The 19,911-nt window shown below is 39.6% G+C and overlaps 1 protein-coding gene across 2 annotated transcripts in view; it reads left to right on the plus strand.

The window, feature by feature from the left end:
• The first annotated feature begins 3,369 nt into the window (after positions 1-3,369).
• The window catches only part of unc5c (unc-5 netrin receptor C), a 221,631-nt gene continuing 205,089 nt past the window's right edge, over positions 3,370-19,911 (plus strand). For both annotated transcript variants that reach the window (XM_004911103.4, XM_002936737.5), the window contains exon 1: positions 3,370-4,042. In XM_004911103.4, coding sequence (XP_004911160.2) covers positions 3,928-4,042 — 115 coding nt within the window. In that variant the 5' untranslated portion in view covers positions 3,370-3,927. The remainder of the gene's footprint in view (positions 4,043-19,911) is intronic.

Below are 19,911 nucleotides of genomic sequence, written 5' to 3' on the forward strand. Positions count from 1 at the left end.
AATGAAAGTATGCACATACTGATAAAGTAATTATAAGGCTGGCCAAATTTATTAATCATGAATTACTAAGTGATTTTTTATCGGATCCCATCAGTTGTAAACTTTTTTTTAATGCATTGATGCTTCTCTGGCAAAACAACCTACAAATCAAATGGGGATTAATTAAAGCATCCATCTTTATGATATTATTTTCTTCTCTGTTTTTAACTCAGAATACAGAACACCTGAGAGCTAAGCAATAACATAGCATGCAGCCCCTGAGGCAGCAGTTCCCAAATTGCAGGGTTGGGGGATAGTGCAATGTCTGAGGGGGATGCAAACCTCAAGCCTTGATAGGTTGAGATTTGGGGGAAGTGCCTAGTTCTTTCTGGAAACCCCCCTTGAAGGTATTTTAAGGTGACATATGCTCTCTTAACTAAGCTTGGAGTGTTTTCATGTAGCTGTTCCCTACTTATGAGCTAAGGGGGACTCTTTCCTTCTTGTATTAGTTATTGGTTGTATTTTTGTATGTAAGCTGTATAGCTGCCTTTCTTGACCTAAAACCGCCTCAGGCTTTCCCGATGCCACCACCCCTCTCCCCCCAGGTCTTACCTTTACTGCACCTGAGGGGCTTGGGGGGGGCTCAGTTAAGTTACCTTGAGATTAACTTTAAGTATGTTATAGATTGGCAAGAATTCTTAGCAAGTTTTCAGTTGGTCTTCATTTTTTATTTGTTATAGTTTTTGAGTTATTTGCCTTCCTCTTCTGACTCTTTGCAGCTTTCAAATGGGGGTCACTGACTCCGGCAGTCAAAAAACTATTGCTCTGTGAGGCTACAATTATATTGTTATTGTTACTTTTTATTACTTTTCTTTCTATTGAGGCCCTCCTCTATTTATATTCTTGTCTCTCTTTCAAACCACTGCCTGGTTGCTAGGTTAAATTTTACCCTAGCAACCAGTTTGCTGCTAAAATTCCAAACTGAAGAGCCGCTGAACAGAAAGCTAAATAACTCAAAACCCACAAATAATAAAACAATTAAAACAAATTGTAAATTGTCTCAGAATAGCAGTTTCTACATCATACTAAAAGTTAATTTAAAGGTTAACAACCCCTTTCATTTTTTTAGTCATGATATTGGTGTGTAGGTGCATCTCAATGCATTGTGCCTGGATTTTGAGCTTTTCAAAGGAGCCAGTGCTACACATTAGAACTGCTTTCAGGTAAGCTATTGTTTCTCCTAATCCTGTGTAACTGAAGGAGTCCCAAGCCAGACTTGGATTTCTTACTATTGAGTGCTGTTCTGACATCTATCAACTCAAAACAATTCAGAGGAAAACGCACTAAAACAATAAGTATAAATATGAAAAGCTTAAAGGGAAACGAAAGGCAAAATCACTTGGGGGTGCCAAAATGTTAGGCACCCCCAAGTGACTTTAATCGCTTACCTTGTACCCCGGGCTGGTGCCCCTGTTAGGAGAAAACAGCACCAGCCCGGGGCACCTGGAGCGATGCGCTTCCTTCTTCCGGCTTCCGTTGCTAGAATGCCAGCGGTGGGCGCATGCGCAGTAGAGTGAAAAGCCGACTTTAATGTTTAAGTTCGGCTTTTCACTCTACTGCGCATGCGCGCGCAGCGAATCAGGAAGAAGCAAGCGCCGGCATCTACCCCGGGCTGGTGCTGTTCCCTCCTCACAGGGGCACCAGCCCGGGGTAAAAGGTAGGTGGTCAAAGTCACTTGGGGGTGCCTAACATTTTGGCACCCCCAAGTGACTTTGACTTTCTTTTTCCTTTAAGTGTATGTTAAATGCTACAATGGCAGAAATAAATCATACCAAATATAAAGCTGAGACCCGGGTGTAAATACCCCGGGTCTATCACTCAGTCCAAAAGGTTATAAGTACATCAAAGTGCGTTAACAAAGCTCACCGTAGTCCAGTAGTGGTCCAGGTGCTCGAAGCCCCGAACCCGTAGCCAAGGTGAACTCCAAAATTGAAAGGGTAACGCCAAGCACCCTTGCTTGGCGTTACCCTTTCAATTTTGCTGTTGTGACATCTACCAAAAGTGTCAGGGAGCTGCTATCTTGCTGCCTTCCTATTGTTCTGCTGATCGGCTGCTGGAAGGGAGGTGATATCACTCCAACTTGCAGCTCAGCAGTAAAGAGTGACTGAAGTTTATCAGAGCACAGGGCACATGGCTGTGGCACCCTGGGAAATAAAAAACATGGTTAGCCCCAATGCAGGATTCTGCTGAAGAAGCTCTATTAACTGATGTGTTTTGAAAAAATGTGTTAGGGCCACAAGGATGTTATTTTTATGTGTTTACAAATGCATGCTGAGTGGGTAAAAAGGCATATATTGGGTTTATATGCATTTTTTTAGATGCATCAATGTGTGTTTTTTTTTTCTGCAAACGTGAGCCTTCGGGCTCATATAGACGGGTATTTTGCCCTGTATTCCCCTGCAGTGGCATTCTCCTGCATTCCACCAAAGGGGAACACAGCCCGAAATGCAGCCCTTTCTTCTCTATCATGCTGTACTCACACAGGCCCATGTAAGCACCGAATGCAGGTGGAATGCAGCATGTTGCATTCCAACTGTGTTTAGTCCTTAAATGCGCCTGTGTGAGTACAGCAGCATAGGGAAGAATGGGCGGCATCTGTTCCTGCATTACCCTGCGGTGGAATGCTAGAAGGATCCACTGCAGGAGAACATAAGAACAGACACTCATAAATCTGAGCCCTTAATTATATTATATTTTGAATGTACGTCAAGTACAAGAAAATGCAGCATGAAATGCAATGAAACGCACATCTAATTAAAAGCAACTCTGAATGTTCATGAGTAGGACCAGACTGAATATGATGGAATAATTAGCTGATGTGTTTAGGTGTGCTCAAACCTGCATTTCAAATGCCCCTCAAACGTATGAAAAATACAAGTGTTGGCTCCAAAAAGACAAGATCAGAACACAGGCACTCAAAATATGTGACTTTTAGGAAAGGAATTGGCGTGTGATAATATGGTGTTAATTACATATTTTTTTATGTTTATACCCAAAACTCCAACATGCTGTTGTTCAGTGTTGTATGGTATCAATACCAGTATTAAAATATAGAGATACCAGATACCAGAACCACACAGACACATAAAAAGAAAGAATAATCCATCCTTTCTCCAATAATAAATCATCAGTTTCAAGACAATTGCTGTGATTAACACTTTGCTATCTAGGCTGGACAAATCCAACAATGGGGGGGCTTCCTAAACCCTGAAAAAGAAAAGCCTCATGTAGCTGCTGCTTTTGTGGCTGCTGCTGTTGCTGCGCTGAGACTAAGCAGCCCCTTCCTAATCCTGAGATCCAGGGCTGTGCTTAGTTGAGCTCTCTGTGCAGCCAGGGAGGCAGGGAGGCAGGGCTGTGTGTGCAGGAGAAGAGAGCAGAGAGCGGCACAGGCAGAGTTTCCCTCAGTCTCCTTGCATCACAGAAGAGCGCAGACAAGCCATTCGCTGTCACTGCCATTCACTTGCCTGGGGTTGTACGCTACACCGCTCAGCCACACTCATGATTTACTCTGTGGGATTCTACCAGCACTTCACTGAATGGTCCCTTCGGATGCTGCTGGCTGTTCGGGAGCTGCGAGATCGCAGAGACTTGGTCCCAGGCTTTTAGCGAATCTCCTCAGTGACCCTGTAGCCTGGCTGTGCCCCCTTTGCTCGGCGGATCCAGTTTGCCACATTGCTCGGGATTTTTCTGCCCTGAAAGGATTACTGAAGTAGGAGACAAAGTCATTGGTGGTTGGTTGCTAGGCTTAGGTTGGCATGAATTCTCCCTGACTTCTTACAGGGAATAAATGCACTTCAGAGTGTTTGTGTAACTATTGGCAGCCTCTTGCACTGCTGAGGAAAGTGGAGTTGTTTTTGTACTGAGCCAGAATTTGTGCCTTCCAGTATCATGGGGAAGGGCATGGAAACTGCCAGCTGCGGAGTGGGACTGGGGTGCATCCTGCAGTTGTTCTTCCTACCTGCCCTGGCCATACTGAGCGCCGGCAGCACCTTGGCAGCTCAAGGTAAGTGCCCACCCAGACACAACCTTTGGGACCGGGGCTGTCTGTTTCATCAAGTGGCCTATGATCTATGCACTCTATAGCATACTATCATAATAAGCATACTGATACATGGCATGGACAACGTGCATCGCATACAGAGACCCAGGATTTTCTTTGCGAAATGATCTACCAAGTTGATGTTCCGTATCCTCTCCTGAGGGCGTTCAGTTGGCAGGAATGTAGGAGAAATGAAGGGGTCGCCGATGCAGTGCTTAGAGTACAGAGCAGGGAATTCAGCTGGTATAACTGTAGAGTGGAATATAAAGCAGGACGCTTGGCTTTGCCCAGCGCCGGTGGTACCCCCCCCCCCCCCCCCCCCCCCTCTAACAGGGCACTGCTTGCTTCCAGCCTGCAAGTCTGACCGCTGTGACCTGGGATATAAGTTGGTTGCGCTGTTAGGAGCTTTTTATGGTCCTTCTGTTATAATGTTCTCCGTTCGTTTGACATCTGGGCACTTATATTCATACACATACACGCCCTCAGTTCTAACAGAGGTGCGTATAAATGTTTTGCATAGAAATGTGTGCCAATATATGAATATAGCTTTACAAATATACATATAGCTTTTATTAGCTGGATTGAGTGTCTGTTTGCCTTGTCCATTTTTTTGTGTCTTTCCCATAACAAAATCCATTTAAACCTTTGACCTAAGAGCTTTTTAGAGTTGCCACGAATCGCTCCCTCCCGCCGTCTCTTTGCTGCTTAAAGTACTTTTGGAAGCACTGATAGAACGTATTTTCCCTAGAAGTTAGCAGTGCCGGAGTCGTAATGATCGATTCCTACTGATTTACTGCACCAGAGCGCCTGGCTGGAGTTTGTAGCTGGAGCCTGCTACTAACTGTGCATCTGCTGGGGATAAACAGGAATATGCACGCAGTAGGCATCTGTGCGACTCTGTCGCTTTTAGACTCCGAGGTGGCAGACACCCTGACTTTAGGAAAAAAAACAGCAGTCTCAGTTATTAGAGTGAATTAAATGGTAGCTCGGACGCAGGTAATTGCCTCCGGAATGGAGCGGACTAGAAGCTAGGCAAGAAAAATAAATAAACTGATGAGCAGAGTTAAAAAGAGCCTGGCTGGTCTGGGTATACATTTGTAGAAGGAAAGTGTGCGGCTATGTAGCAATATAGTAGCCCAGACACAACACACTCACACAGGTATATATACATTCTCCCCAATTACACGTTGTTACAAGGGATTTTTCATTTTGCGTCCATAATCCTTTATTTATGGTGGGGTGGGGGGTCATAATGAGATAATGAACCATATAAATAACTACACTATGTACCCTCTTGCTGTTATGCCTACTATCCTACCCCTGAGATTTGGGAGAAGGTTTCCCCTTCATGGATATAATGATGTAGGGCTGTTGGGAAAAGGGAGATCGATATTGGCAATCAGGCAGTGAGATAAAGGGATTAGTGCAGCGATGAGAGAAATCAGGCAGGGGAACCAAACAAGCTCATGTTTCCGTATTGTCTGTGCATAGATCAGATGGATTGCTGCTAATCAGAGCTATTCAGTCACCAGTAAACCATATTAAACTCGATATAGAAAGTACATGAGATCTGGGATCAGCACAGTGCTTTTTCCTCCCAGGAATGTGATGGTTAACTACTCATGCTTCAGGTTGCCCTGTCACTTTAAATTTCAGCTGCTGTCTGACCTTATAGCCCACTCATGAGCAACCATTTCTTTCAGTGCAAGCCCCTTATTTTTTTATGGAACTCCTTAATACACCCATGTCACTTCCAAATAAAAAGGGGGTAGTTTGGTGGTCTACTACATAGATTAGTAAAGTGGTGCTTTCCATGGTAGAACATGTGTGTGAGTGATAGGGCACAAATACTCTGCAAGTCTCAGACAATTGGGAATGCCATTGACATACTTAGTGGTGCCAACTTGCATTTCTCTGAGCTATTGCTAGTTCAGGTCTTTGCCGCCTACTGCTCTATAGAGACTTATTTTTATTTTCTTCCTTACAAAATATGATAGCAAGTGAGCATCCCTTTCTCTCTATAGAGTGACTATATTTGCATTCTCCCTTTCACTGATCTCTCTTGAAGGTGCTATCTAAAGTGCAATGAAGTTTTAAATGTGCTGCACTAGGACATAATTGAGAGAGTTGGTCTCCTATAGCAGCTGCCTTACCTTGCTCACTATGGGGGAGAATAAACATGTAAAAGAACAGGAGAATAGTGTGTTTTTCATTCCTTGTGCATTAGAATCTATCCCCTTGGGCATTGCAGATAATTATTATTGCATTGCTAATATATATTGAGCAGCATAACTCTGCGGTATCTCTATCTATGTACCTTATTATGGAAGTTTACTAGAGCACGTCTGCATGTTTTGTTTCCAGGCAGTCTGCCTGATCTTTTAACCCAGAGGGGACAGTCCCTGGCTATTCTCAAGCATGTGTAGAATACAGACTACTTTATCATAAGCCTTGATCTACAGACCTTGCCATGGCAGAGGTCACCAAAATGATACAAAAAAAGACCCCATTCAGCTATTTGCAGCCTGCAGATTTAGATAAAGTTTAGATAATTCAACTATGTGCATCAGTAATACAAGTAGCTGGTGTCTGTTACATTTTAATCTTTTCATTTCTAACGCCTCTTGGAAAAGAATTCTGTTATCTTATAACAGAGATACAGCCTCTGGATGGGACTTCACATTCACACATCCCACCACCACTAGTGAGTGAGCAAATAAATTATCCAAAGTTTAGTCCTTCTTAGCTTTATTTGTCTGCATTATACTGTTAAGGAAACTATATTGCCTATGCATTTAGTACTCTAGCAGCCTTGTGACTACCAGCAACTTGCTCCACTGAGTGTGGGAGTGCCAGGCACAAAATAATGAAGACGTGCAGCTCAGTAATGCTTATGAGGAGGCTCTTTATGGTTCCTGGAAAAAATGCTGTTTTGTTTAATCAGTCGAACTGAACAGCTTCACCTTTCAGCATTTATCAGGGAACAGCTAAACATGTATTGATGGATACCATAGCTAAAATAAAACACTAAAAGGATGAAAAAACACATTTTAAAAATAAAAAATGAAATCAATATCAGTGTCCATGTCATATCCGCCACCTCTAGAATCCCGCAGGATTTTATGTAATTATTACCTGTATCACATTTAATTTGTAATTAAATTTAATAAGTATGTGTGTGTACCCCCTGTTGTGCAGTATAAGGATATCAAAAGTCATCAAGGTCATGGAACTGAGGCGATGTCTAATATACATGTATCTGGTTGTGGGACTTTTTCAGTTCAAGCCCTCCTTCATGATCCAACCTTCAGGCAGGGCCCCCTTAGCTCATAACAAGATTATAGATATAGAAAAATATTGGTGTGTATGAGTCATTCAGACATAGTTCCAAGAATGCCTAAAACAGCATGTGTTATCACCCCAAATCTTACTGTAATTCTCAAGCTGAGCCCTCCTAGGACAGCAAATATTCTCCCCAAATCTTATCCTAACTAGTCTTCATGCTGAGCCCCCCGCCACTGTTCCTAGCACCCAGTCATATAGTTTAGATAGATAAGATGGCACACAGACAATATAGAATATAGTATCCATTATTATTATTTACATATGTTTATAATCTACCAACTGCACTTTACTAAAAGAAGAAGGGTGTATGTATTGAACATACAGACTACAACCAATAACTGGGTTGCAAAAAGGGCCTTGGTCAAGAGAGCTTAGTTCTTGGTGCTAAGCAGTACCATTCTAATATTATCCAAACTTTTATTTTTTCTATGTATCTGGTACAGTCCTACTTTCATGCTCAACTTGCGCTACCAACTTTATAACGTTATTATTATCACAGTGCGCCCACTGAATCATACCTCAGATTTCATATAGATTTGGGATTGTAGGCCCTTACCAATTTATTGGATCTCCTCATTTGCGTCTCGGAAGACTTGAAAAAGATTGTCCTGTTCCTTTGAATGTAGAAGCGAACACATTCTTGTCAGGCAGACAAGCATGCGAGCGCAGAATACAGCAAAGCTTGACTAAGGGATAGGCGAGCAGTCGCTGCTTGTGAGGGAGTCTGCTGAAAATGTGATATGCTAGAAATGGGTGAGTGAACATTGCTTTGGATATTACCCGCGTGGTTTCATCATTTCTGGATACAGATAAGAAATGTTTTTGCTGATTGACACAGAGGCAGGCAAGCTTTTCAGAGCCACAATCAGACATGCTTTCTTTTCGTTTGTGATTTGATAGACAGAGTCAGGATGAGCTGCGAGATCATCTAGATGTAGATTAAAAGGTAAAGCAAAGCAAGGTTACGCTTCTTAGGCTTCTTAGGCAGAAGTTTGGATGATAAAATATGGCAGGCAACAGCCTACTCTTAAAATAACCTTTCCTCTTTAGGTAACCATAATATGCCACTTGTCCATAAACATATTTCTTACGCATTTCCTGCTATCATTCTGGATCTTAGCAGTTTTAGCAATAAAAAAATGCAATGGCAGAACCATTTTGGTGGAAATGTATTTCCTTGCATGGGTAGGCCATTAATGTCACTCTTTCTCTTTTCTTTGATATGCTCTACAAACCTCATGTATACTGCCATGCATTATACATATTATATATGTCATAAAAACAGAGGCGTTATGAATACCAAATGCAAACAACAACCTGCTCCGATTTTGGGTTTTGGATATTACATTTTCAAATAGAAGTAGTATATTTCAGCTGCCATATTGCTTGAATGGATTGAAGCCGTCTCCATTGACATTAGTGAAGGCAGCACCACCAATTTGTGGGCACTAGGGGTGCTATAGTTTAAAGGAAGGATGTCACACTTAGCTCTGCCAGGGGAAAGAATAAAAGGCAGCGCACTGGTCAAATGGAAATCTGACTGTAAGTATATGCTAATCCCTCCCACTTAAATTACATAAAAGAACACATTAACCATAAATAAGTAGTATTTCCCTTTAACAACTGGATGGAGATGACATGTAATTTCTGCTACCAGAGTATTGTTTCAGTGTCTACTGCTGGTAGTTTAGATGGATTGGGAATTAGATTTCTGAATGACATAAGGATTACTCTTTGATATATGAGATCATGATGCCATCTAGGAATGAAATAATTTTATGTTTTCAGGCTTTTGCTTCTATTGCATCTACTGCGCTCATTCCCTCCTTCCATCTGCTGGTACATGCACATTAAAACTTGCAGAGAGTGTCATTTAGATGAGATGCTGGAAACATTTTCACTCTACAGGAAACATAGTTCATTCAGTCAAATTAGGTCCTAATCCAGAACTCTACACCCTTTATAAAATCATGGGAATGCTGCGTAAAAGGTCACATTTCCATCTTGAGTTGGGAACTGAGCCGAAATCATTCTGGTGATAGTCAGTTATATTAATGGTACCGTATATCTCAAGTTCTAAGGTGTTCTATTTATGTTTCATTGAATAGACTTTAAGGGATAAGGGCATGGATTATATAGTGAACAGAACAAACACATTTATATGAGCGGAAGCTGCCATATTGATTCTTTGTCCGAGGTATTCTTTGTTAACTTCACAAAAATGCCATCTAAAATTAATCACTTGGTAGGGCAAGGGAAAAATAGTAACTCTTATTTATGTATTAACAGATTTAAGTGAAGTACTGTTTATACAATAGTCTTTTACCCCATAGATAGTTGGAATTAAGTGGAACATAAATCCAGTTTATAAATGAGTATATTGTTTTGAAATATACCTCTTCCTATAAACATATAAAAGATGTTACTGTAACATTATAACTTACTCCTGTCTCACAAGAGTATCTTGATTAGGAAGTCAGAATTGCAACAGCCAATGTCATCCCCCAGAGAGCTGATAATAATAAGCACATTGGCTATCACACATTTTACATCTTCCCAAGGAATGGGAATAAATCGGCAAATGTTACAACATTAGTCTGTTCAACCTCAGCATTTCTTTATATGAATGCAAAAAATCCATGTATTTCTATAAGTCTGTTGTTGTTTCTAAGTACAAACTTGCTATATAAAACTGTAGTGTGTGTTTTTCATTAGCAGTCCCAACAAGTAGATCATAAATGATGTCCCAGATTAAAGTAGAAAAGAAGCTATTCCCTTGCTCCATCTACAATAAATACATCCTTCAGTCTTTCAATTATGCATGGGCTCTCAAGCCTCCCTTAACAACACCTATTTTTATTCATTTGCATTAATGAACACCTCAGTATTGTGTCACACTGTGAATGAACTTGTCTCTGAAATATACTCGGCTGCAATAAACTCACACAAGATTATGTTTCTCATACTAATTCTACTAGATATTTCCCCCCAAAGCAAAATTATTTTTTCACTGGAAGAAATAAAGCCCTCTCTATTAGAATACAATTGGATGATATATATATTTTATTATTATATATGAATTTCCCTAAGCAGTAGCCTTTGCAAAACAAACAGTGGAATGGCCTGACAATTCCCTTTAGTGCTTGAAGGCATGGGTAACCCTTAATGGGGTTAAGAGAGTGCAGAGCAGGCAATTACAAGGAGACAGCTGTAATGGCTGAGGTGGAACCAGGGGAGAAAATCTCTTGGTGACCACTGGAAAGGTACATGAGAAATAGGTAGCATTTTGGTGGCAATATATGAAATAGAATAAATCATTCCATTTTTAGTGTAAATATGATGTGCTACACCAGAGGTAATGTTATATATGGACTGAAGTGCATGTAAGAATAGACTGAAATGCGTGTTTTCTCCAGCTGGCACACATGGCCCAGGGAGTATGTATTGCCAATGCTTCCCGTGTTGTGTTAAGTCTTATTGCATGGGGCAGAGTTACGATCCTTAATAAGAACAAGAGTAGGAGTAGCTAGAGTGAGGGCTGAACTTATTTACAATCAGAAGCCTATATGCAGTTCTACAAATATAATTATTGTTTCTGTAGTCCAAGCATCAGCGTTTACTTAAAAAGAGGCAGGCCAGGGTTTTGACCTCTGACACGTGCCAATGGGTGGCACCAGTCAACAGGATTTTTAGTCTAAATCAACTTTGTCCACAGCAGGAATCACTAAGCAGTTGCTCAACTGAAAACTTTGTACATGGAAAAATAGTCAGCAAATTCATCTGGAAAAAAAAGAAACCAACAAATTGAATAGACCAACCCTTCCTCTTTGTGTGTGTCCAGCTTAATTAACTAAGACAGTGCTCTCTTTATTTGCATGGTTCCAGCAAAATCATCAGCCTGAATCTTTTCCGCACAGACACAGACACTGAGCTTGTGCTATGCCCAAGCAGCATAATAATTGGAACCTTAAAAAAGGTTAAAAAAAAAGTAAGATGCTGTATTATTGTTTTTATATTTATTATTATTGTATTATTGTTTTTTTATGTTTCCTTATTTAGATAGCACTGACACACTCCACAGCTCTTACACAAGTTATATATCTGTCCCAGTGGAGCTTTGATTCTAAGGTCCCTAACACATTCTCACACTATAGTCAGTTCTGTCTAATTTGTCTAAAGCTAGTAAACCTGCCTGTGTATTTTTATAGAGGAAACCCCCACACACAGGAAGAACATACAAATTTCTTGCAAATATTGCCTTGGCTGGAATCAAACCCAGAATCAAAAATGTGCTGCATCTGTATTTGGCTACACATGCAGAAGAGCTGACAGCTGACAATCTTCATTATGCACTATGGTGACATTAATTGAGTCATTGGTCATTCCAGATTTTTATTTTGGCCTGTCCACACTAGCACAGTTGAAGCAAAGAGTAAATATTAAAACTGATAAGAGGGGCATTTTTCATGAATACCTACAGAAATGGATATTATTGGAAACATTTTAGCAGAAAACTAGTGTTCCAAAAAAAAATCTGTTTGCCTCTGAAAGTGCACTGAGACACAATGACAGAATGCCATATTCATAAGCATTTCTCAGAAACTCAGCATGTGATGTCGTAGGTAGTGGTTTGGGAAATAACGTCTCAAAAAAATGCTACCCGTGCACTTAATAGTTACCACTAATGGAAAATGCTTAACAGACACTTCTGTGTATTACAGAAAATGACACTGCTCATCTGTTCATCATTAAAGTGACTGACATTCCTAAATCAATTTGCTGACTCTACAGGAGATGGTGTAGGAAGCATGATACCCATGATCTGGGCAATTTTAATGCCATTGATGCAAGCAAGAACATGTAAAATCACATGAATTTGCTTTAGCTGAGGTCTAGTAGGTGCAATGATTCTCTCTTCCTCATTCACACCCAGGCAGGCTGAAATTTGAACTATAGCAGCAGTTAATGGGAACTGATCAATCTTACTTTAACGAAATATAGCTACTGTGCAGAGACAGAACTAACAGGCACCCAAGCTCCTGTCCTAGCTGTGCTCCCATGCCTTGCCTTTTAGAAAGCCACAAGTTTGCTATATACTGTTAGCTTGAAGTTTTGCTTGTTGCTGAGGCCATAAGAGTATAAAATGCATGTTTGCATGTTTGTGGCCTTGTGGGAAGGCCACAAAAGCCTGGGCCAAGGGTACTTGTATCACTTGTAAGGCATAGAAGGATGATGCATTGCAGATTCAAATGGCCATCACCTTTCTGGCCTATCCAGTCCTAATTGCAGCTACTTGGTTTGCAAAACAAAGCAAAGGATGTAGACCACCAAAAGTATAGTATTGACATTGGGGGTGGGGGGTATAAAAGGGAGATTGTGTTTTGATACATGTACTGTACATCATATGACAAGGTCCTGTTATAAGAATTAAGACCCCTCCAAACTAAAGCCTAAGTTCTATCCAAGTTTTCCTTTTACATAAGGAAATTCCTTTTTGGAAATTAGGACTGTCCCATGGCAAATGGAATCACTGAAAGTACAGTAGGTGGAATGGGAATCCCTCTGAGTCTATCCATGAAAGAAATTCTGCTATATGTTGTTATTAGATTGAATATTGTAGCAAATGCTAAACTAAAGGGTATAAATATCTTAATTATTCATCAAGCTCATAATATGATAACATTAGGGAAAATCAAGGGCATGAACAAATAGAAAACATATGTAGATGTTTTGAGTGTGTGTGTGCTACTCTGTTTTTTTTTCAATGCCAGCACAAATAACAGCTCAAGAAGTGCTTGATGCAGAAAATGTGAAATATAACATGAGAATACGCTAACCTTTTGGGGATACACTTTTAATTAAGTGCCTGCACGTTTCTTGTTTCTGAAAGACTTAATTATCTCAGTGTTTAAAAAAAGGACCATTTTATTTGTAGATACACTGTGGAGTGTCTCATGTGTATCAGTCAATAAAGCACGGAGCTGAAGATCACTTTAAACTCATAAAGCTGCATTAAAGCAATGCTTTAAAAAGTATGTAAATGAATGTGTACCATTGCTGGGAGCTAGTATGGAAGAATGGAGTGTGGCAGTATGGCATGTTTGAAAGGTTTTATCCCAGATCTCACTACTCTTGAGCTGTTTTTAGGATTACCATTCTTAAACATACATATACTTGACATCTAATACTTACTTTAACTGGCTCTAATAATATTAAATCTATTATTTCCATTTCCAAATGTGTTGTGGTATAGATCCACAAGAAACCTCTGAATGTAGTGTCTACCCTGTCTGCCTTTGGTACATCAATGTCAAAGATTCCACACAAAATTCCTACATTTATGTACCCTGGCCCCCCAGCAAAAAATATTTTTGGCTCCACAATCCCCAATAACCTATACATCTGGTCGCTAGGATGCGGGATCCATACCGAGTAGTAGTGTGTGGGCCAGTAGCCAGGTTGGTTTTGGCTGCCATATGCAAATCAGAAGCAGGTCAGTGGTGGGTTTAGGCCATGCTCTTCTGCCACCCTCCCCGCCCACAACCCGACTGAGCCCACTTCTGGCTTCGGCAGCATCTATTTATAGGTGAGCCCCCTCTTTAACATCAGAGATGGGGCAGCTCAGGTGCAGGTCTATAAATAAACATGGAGCCAAGGGTTGGGTCAAGTACGGTTGGGAGTGGTGGGTCAGGTGCAAGTTAACTATTTGTTGACCCACACATCACTAATGTTGGCCATTTTACCTATTGTTTCGGCACTCGTTGATTTGTTCACCTAAATTCTGACAACTTTCTTTTGGCTTCTCTAGGGGCCTTTGATCTGAAACACATCAATCCAATGAAAATGTTATTAATATCTGTGGCTACAATCTATGATGTGGGTTTAAAATATGATATTAAGTTGTTAAGTGTATAATGTAAAGCACTTTTTTGATGAGAAAGGTACATCAATATTCATGATCTAGCTTTACATTGAGTTCATTTCCTGCTTGCGAGGATCAGTGACCTTAGCAATAAGATAGAAGGTTTTTGCAGTAAATTGTTTGGCCTCGGGCATGTCTGTGGGTTCAGTTCTGCTGTGTTTGGCCAGTTTCAGTAGCAATAAACATTCAGGTTTCACAGTTTTAATCTGTCATTCACATGACTGCATTGAAATTACAGTGCTTCATTGCTGGGGTCCTAGGTTCAAATCCAGTGAGAACACTATTTCTTTCAGGTAGTCTGCATTTCTCCCATTCTTCATAAGAAAGGTTAATTTGCTTGTGATAAAATTGTCCCTAGAGTGTGGGAAACTAATAGAGGCCTTAGATTGTAGGCAGTGGCGTAACTTTCGCTCAGCGAAAAATTATTTCCACATAAAGCTGGACAAGACTGGGACATTTAACGATCAAACATAATTGCAAAATTTTTATTTGCAGTGCAAATGTTCATAAAGCTTTTTAAATATAGCATGTTTGCAAATTGGGAATATGTATGTGCACACTCTGCGTCCAAGTTACGCCACAACTTTAGCGGTGGAAAAAATATTCGCTAAACTGATTTCACAAATTGCGAATCTATATTCGCAAAGAGAAAAACAGCACTATATTCATGCATAATAAACGCGTACGCGATTTATGCAAATCGCAATCTCATTCGCAAAATGTTGTGCACAATTCGCTTTTTACTTCAATTCACAAAAAAAGTAAAGACAGCACAGCAGTGCAAAATTTAAGCACTTAAGGGAAAGTATACACAAATAAGCATTTGCGAAAAAAATATGCACTGCGCAATCAGTGACTCCTACACAGCCACCACCCACCCACTCCCAACCCCCCACTCAAGTCCTCTATAGGTAGAAAAGCAGCTGGGTAGAGGGGATTTCTTTACAACTACAGAGGAAGCAGACCCCGTGTTCTGGGCACCCTGTCCCCCACCCTCCTGACCACAGGGTCTGCTTCTTCTACTGTTACATCAGTGATAGTAAGCTTTACATAGTAAGGGGCAGATGTGAATGATGAACAGTCTCTGTAAAGCGTAGCAGAATATGTCAGCACTATATAAATAAGGGACTATAATAGCAGATGTGGGACCTGTCAAGGGGGATTTACGGCTTTGTCTGAATGGGTAGTGACCATAGGAGGGGAAGACCATTTTGATTGCAGTGGTTCTCCCTAAGAGCACTGTGGCAGTCTAAACCACTTATGTGCCATATGCCATAGTTTGCTTTCTTGCTTACCTCTGTAGTTTATTAATTGTGTGTAGAGATAAGGGAGCCATTTTGAATGCGTTAGCATTGCAGCAATTGCAAGCTTGCTTAGACTGAATAGACCATAGTTGGCAACATTTGGAAATCATTTTCTCTGAGCTATAATCTACCACGTATGACATACTTAATGATCACCATTAGAGAAATGCTTTTATGGTTTAGGCAACCCCCAAGTAAGTGTAGTTTACAGAAGTAGAAAAGTAATCAAGAAGTGACTTTTAGTGAATTGAAATACTTATGCGCAGTTAATCAGTTTAAAAAGAAAAATAGGACAAAACTTCCCAGGACCTATGCTTGGATATTAGAATATCTATGAACTGGATTCATCCACTGGTCTGCCATGTTACCAGCATTTTCTCACAATTCCCTTGACAACTTAAATAAAACTCTTTTCCATCCTGTATTTCAATGCAAAAAAAAAAACATTTGTACTTGCTTGGTGGTGGCCCATGATTCAAATCTTAGAAAGTATGCTAAAACTGGTGGTATTTTACCCAAAGATTTGCTTTCTAACTGCTTTGCTTTATGTCCATTTTCCAGGCTTCTTATCTTAGAAATAGAAATAAGCACAGCAGGTGGAGTCCTTTAATGAAATGTGGAGCCATTCTTAAACTTCTGGACATTTACATTATATACTACAGTTTTGAGTATATAATTGAATACCATTGAATACAGCCTAGTTAAAGCACAGGGAACTGTTTATTCTATAATCCACTATAATCTGTGCTTGTTTACAATAGCATCTTGAAGTTATTTCTTTCACTGTTCAATTTAGGATATCACATGAACCGAAACCAATCTTTTAACTGCTGTGTCTAATCCACCTTGTACTTGTTCCTTTTATGTTGCTTATATCAAATGTAGAGAAGAACAGGGGCAACTGTCACAATGTCTTTAAAATAGAAGAGGGTCTGTGGTCTTAATCAAAACCACACTCATGACAAAAACAGATTTTTGTAAAAAAAAAAAATGTGCACCCAAAAGAACCCACCCGAGCAAAAACTTCCCTAAAGTACTGTAGCTGCCAACAGTTTTAGGGACGAAGTCTAATCTTGACTCTTCCAAATCTTAACCTTGGTAATGGTGCAGTGTTATACTACAAGTAGTATTTTCATGTGGCAAAGGAATTTGAGATCTTATATATATATTTTTCTTACCAAATGTATACTTAACAAATAAGTACTTAAAAACAATACTACAAGTATTGAATCTATTATCAGGAATGTTTGGGACCTGGGGTCTTCTAAAGGTTCTTTGAATCACCATACCTTAAGTCTGCTAAATAAAATTCAAACATTAAATAAACCCAATAGGATTGTTTTGCCTCCAGTATGGATTAATGTAGTTTAGGTAAGGATAAGGTACTGTTTTGTTGCTTATAATGGGAGATGGCCTTCCCATAATTCAGAGATATCTGGATATGGCTTTTAATACCTGTACTGTCATAATTAAACCAACCCACACACACTTATATATATACCACAGGATACTGGTTAACATTACCGTGTGGGGTTAGTGGGGAGGAGTGGGAGGGAGGGGTGATGAGTGGGGGGCATGGCCATTAGTGTACTGCCTTGGGCACATTAAGATTTTGGCCTGGCACAGGGGGCAAAAAGGTTAAATTCATTACATAATTTCTCATAGACTTTTTTGTTGTCAGTTGTCTTCACAACCAATGTCAGATATTTTTAGTAGACTGCTTAAGGGCTAAGCACACGGGGCAATTAGTCACCGTGACTTTTAAAAAAACTAGATAACAGCGATTTAGCTGCCATATGAGTAGCTGCAACCAACTGAACGCCGTTTGCAGCATTCCGATTAATCACCACAACTTTTTTTAAAAAAGGCGCGGCAACAAATTGCCCCGTGTGTCTTCACCATTATACTTAGCAGGTAAAAGCATGCCAAACACAATGTATAACTTCCATTATGGGGTCTTTCTTTATGTTTTATGAAAACAGAATGAAGTACAGTATTAATTCTTTATTTATTAAGCCCCACCCACTGACATTAGCACATCCGCATTTGGAGCTCTAAATCATCCATTCTTTTCCATTATTACCACAAAACCCTCTCAAAACAGAAAACTTCCAGCATTATAGTTACATTGTCACATTATACTTTTTATATAGTAATTTTTTCAGAGGAATGCGACAACTTGTCATTGTGTCAGCCTGCTAGGCAACATTTTATTACCCAGTGACAATAACTCTTCATTTCCCAATTAGATTATATGCAAATTCCCTGAGAAAATACACCAGTCAAACTAAACTGAGCCTGGAGATAAATATAGCATATACAGTGATATGTTCAGGAACAAACAATATAATGCATCGGGCACGTAACCAGATAAGGTAATATATAAACTCAATGTAGTGTGATAACTGTGCATAAAGAAGCACACAGATGCGTCATAGGAAAAAAAAAAAAGCACACTATTTACATTTCATGAGATGCTACTGAATGAACAACATAGGTATGGTAAACATTTGAATGTTAATGTAAGATAATATTAAAGCGTAATTTATTAGGTGAAATGGGATACATTAATCATTTGCACAGGTGACATATGAAACAGTAAAATGCCCCTATTAATTGTTTTACACGGATAGTAGATTACGCTCCTGGCCATTTAATTTTAATTCGGTTAAAATGTATTGGCTCATTAAATCTGTTGAGCAAGAAAGTTCATTTCAGGAGTTGGCGCCAGTTATGCCAAGGCACGCTATTATTATTTCTTTATTTCACAGGGTACTACAAGGTGTCTATAATAAAAAGTCTCATTAGCTTTAAAACGCCTTGATTACATTACGTCTTTATACCCAAGAAAGGGAGCGTGTAGCTTTGTAATGATTATTGAGGCCATTGACACTATAAAAGGAATGCACTAATACACATTGTGCTGTTATCTCTGTGGCACTCACTGAGTTAAGTATAGGGGGGTATAAATGCAGTCCTTGTAATAACATTGCTTCCATCTTTTATTTCTAACCATCCCCCACGAACACACAGTGCAGAAAGGATCCATTTCTGCTGGGAATAAGAAATGTGAAAAAGCTTTGAGTCAACAACGCCTGCTGCTCAGGTTTCAAGTTTTGACAAATAATTTAAAAGCCAAATGTGCACCCTAAAACCGATACCCTCCGTGTGTTCCATCTTGCTCATCAGTCTCAGAGGGTTATTGATGGGGCCCCATATTGTCATGTGTTGAAAACTGCTGACAAAACTATCAAGCAGAGCTGAAGCTGGGGAAAAAATAAAATGCCTGTGATTCATTATTTTAAGAGTTATCTTTGCAGATGAAAGATTTGGGTATCTGACCTGACTTGAAAATGTGGAAAGTATTCAGGTTTTAGTTTATTAAAAAAAAAGAAGAAGAAGTAGAAGAAAAGAAAAAAAAAAAAGTCTCCTATTTGAATCCCCAGCGATATCAGTCCTAGAAAATAATTACGTTTTCCAGGAAACCTCGATGTGTTATTAGGGTACAAATATCAAGAATGCAGTGTTCTTGAATATTATAATAGTAACATATAGCAAGAACAGCAAAACTGTCATGGTGTTGAGATATTACAGCATTACTAAATTAATAGGGCAAGCCTGTGTAGATTTTTTAATTTATTTTTAGATGATTAGAAAAATCCACTTATCAAGACAAAAATACACACAATATAAACAAATATTTATTTAAAAAATGTATACTTATTTTTAACCTCACAGGTCCAGTTTCATATTAATTGGCACATATGTACAAATAATTCTGATGAGAAGCGTATCAACTGGCCTGGGCTGCCAATCTGTGGATTCTGGCAAATGCCAGAGGGGCTGCCATAGACGGGTGGGGGGTTGTTGAAATGCAAAGGCCTATTTTGTATCTCAGGGCAGGCCTGTGTACCAACCCTTTAAAGGGGTATAAACAATGTTAGTTAAGTTAAATGTATGGGATCTGTTATCCAGACTGCTTAGGACCTGGGGTTTAGAATTGTGTGTTTAAAAAGGACAGTATGATAAATTGCATTGTAGTATTTTACAGTTTTCTGCATAATAGGTTTCTCACCAGATAAAGGATATTTCCGTAGTTTGGATCTTTATACCTTAAGTCTACTGAGAAATCATTTAAACACAAATTAAACCCAATAGGATTGTTTTGCCTCCAAAAAGATTCATTATATATTAGGTAGGATCAAGTACAAGATAATGTTTTGTTTTTACAGAGAAAAGGGAAATCATCTGTGGGAGATGGC

The sequence above is a fragment of the Xenopus tropicalis genome, chromosome 1, assembly GCF_000004195.4.
Source record: "Xenopus tropicalis strain Nigerian chromosome 1, UCB_Xtro_10.0, whole genome shotgun sequence".
Taxonomy (NCBI): domain Eukaryota; kingdom Metazoa; phylum Chordata; class Amphibia; order Anura; family Pipidae; genus Xenopus; species Xenopus tropicalis.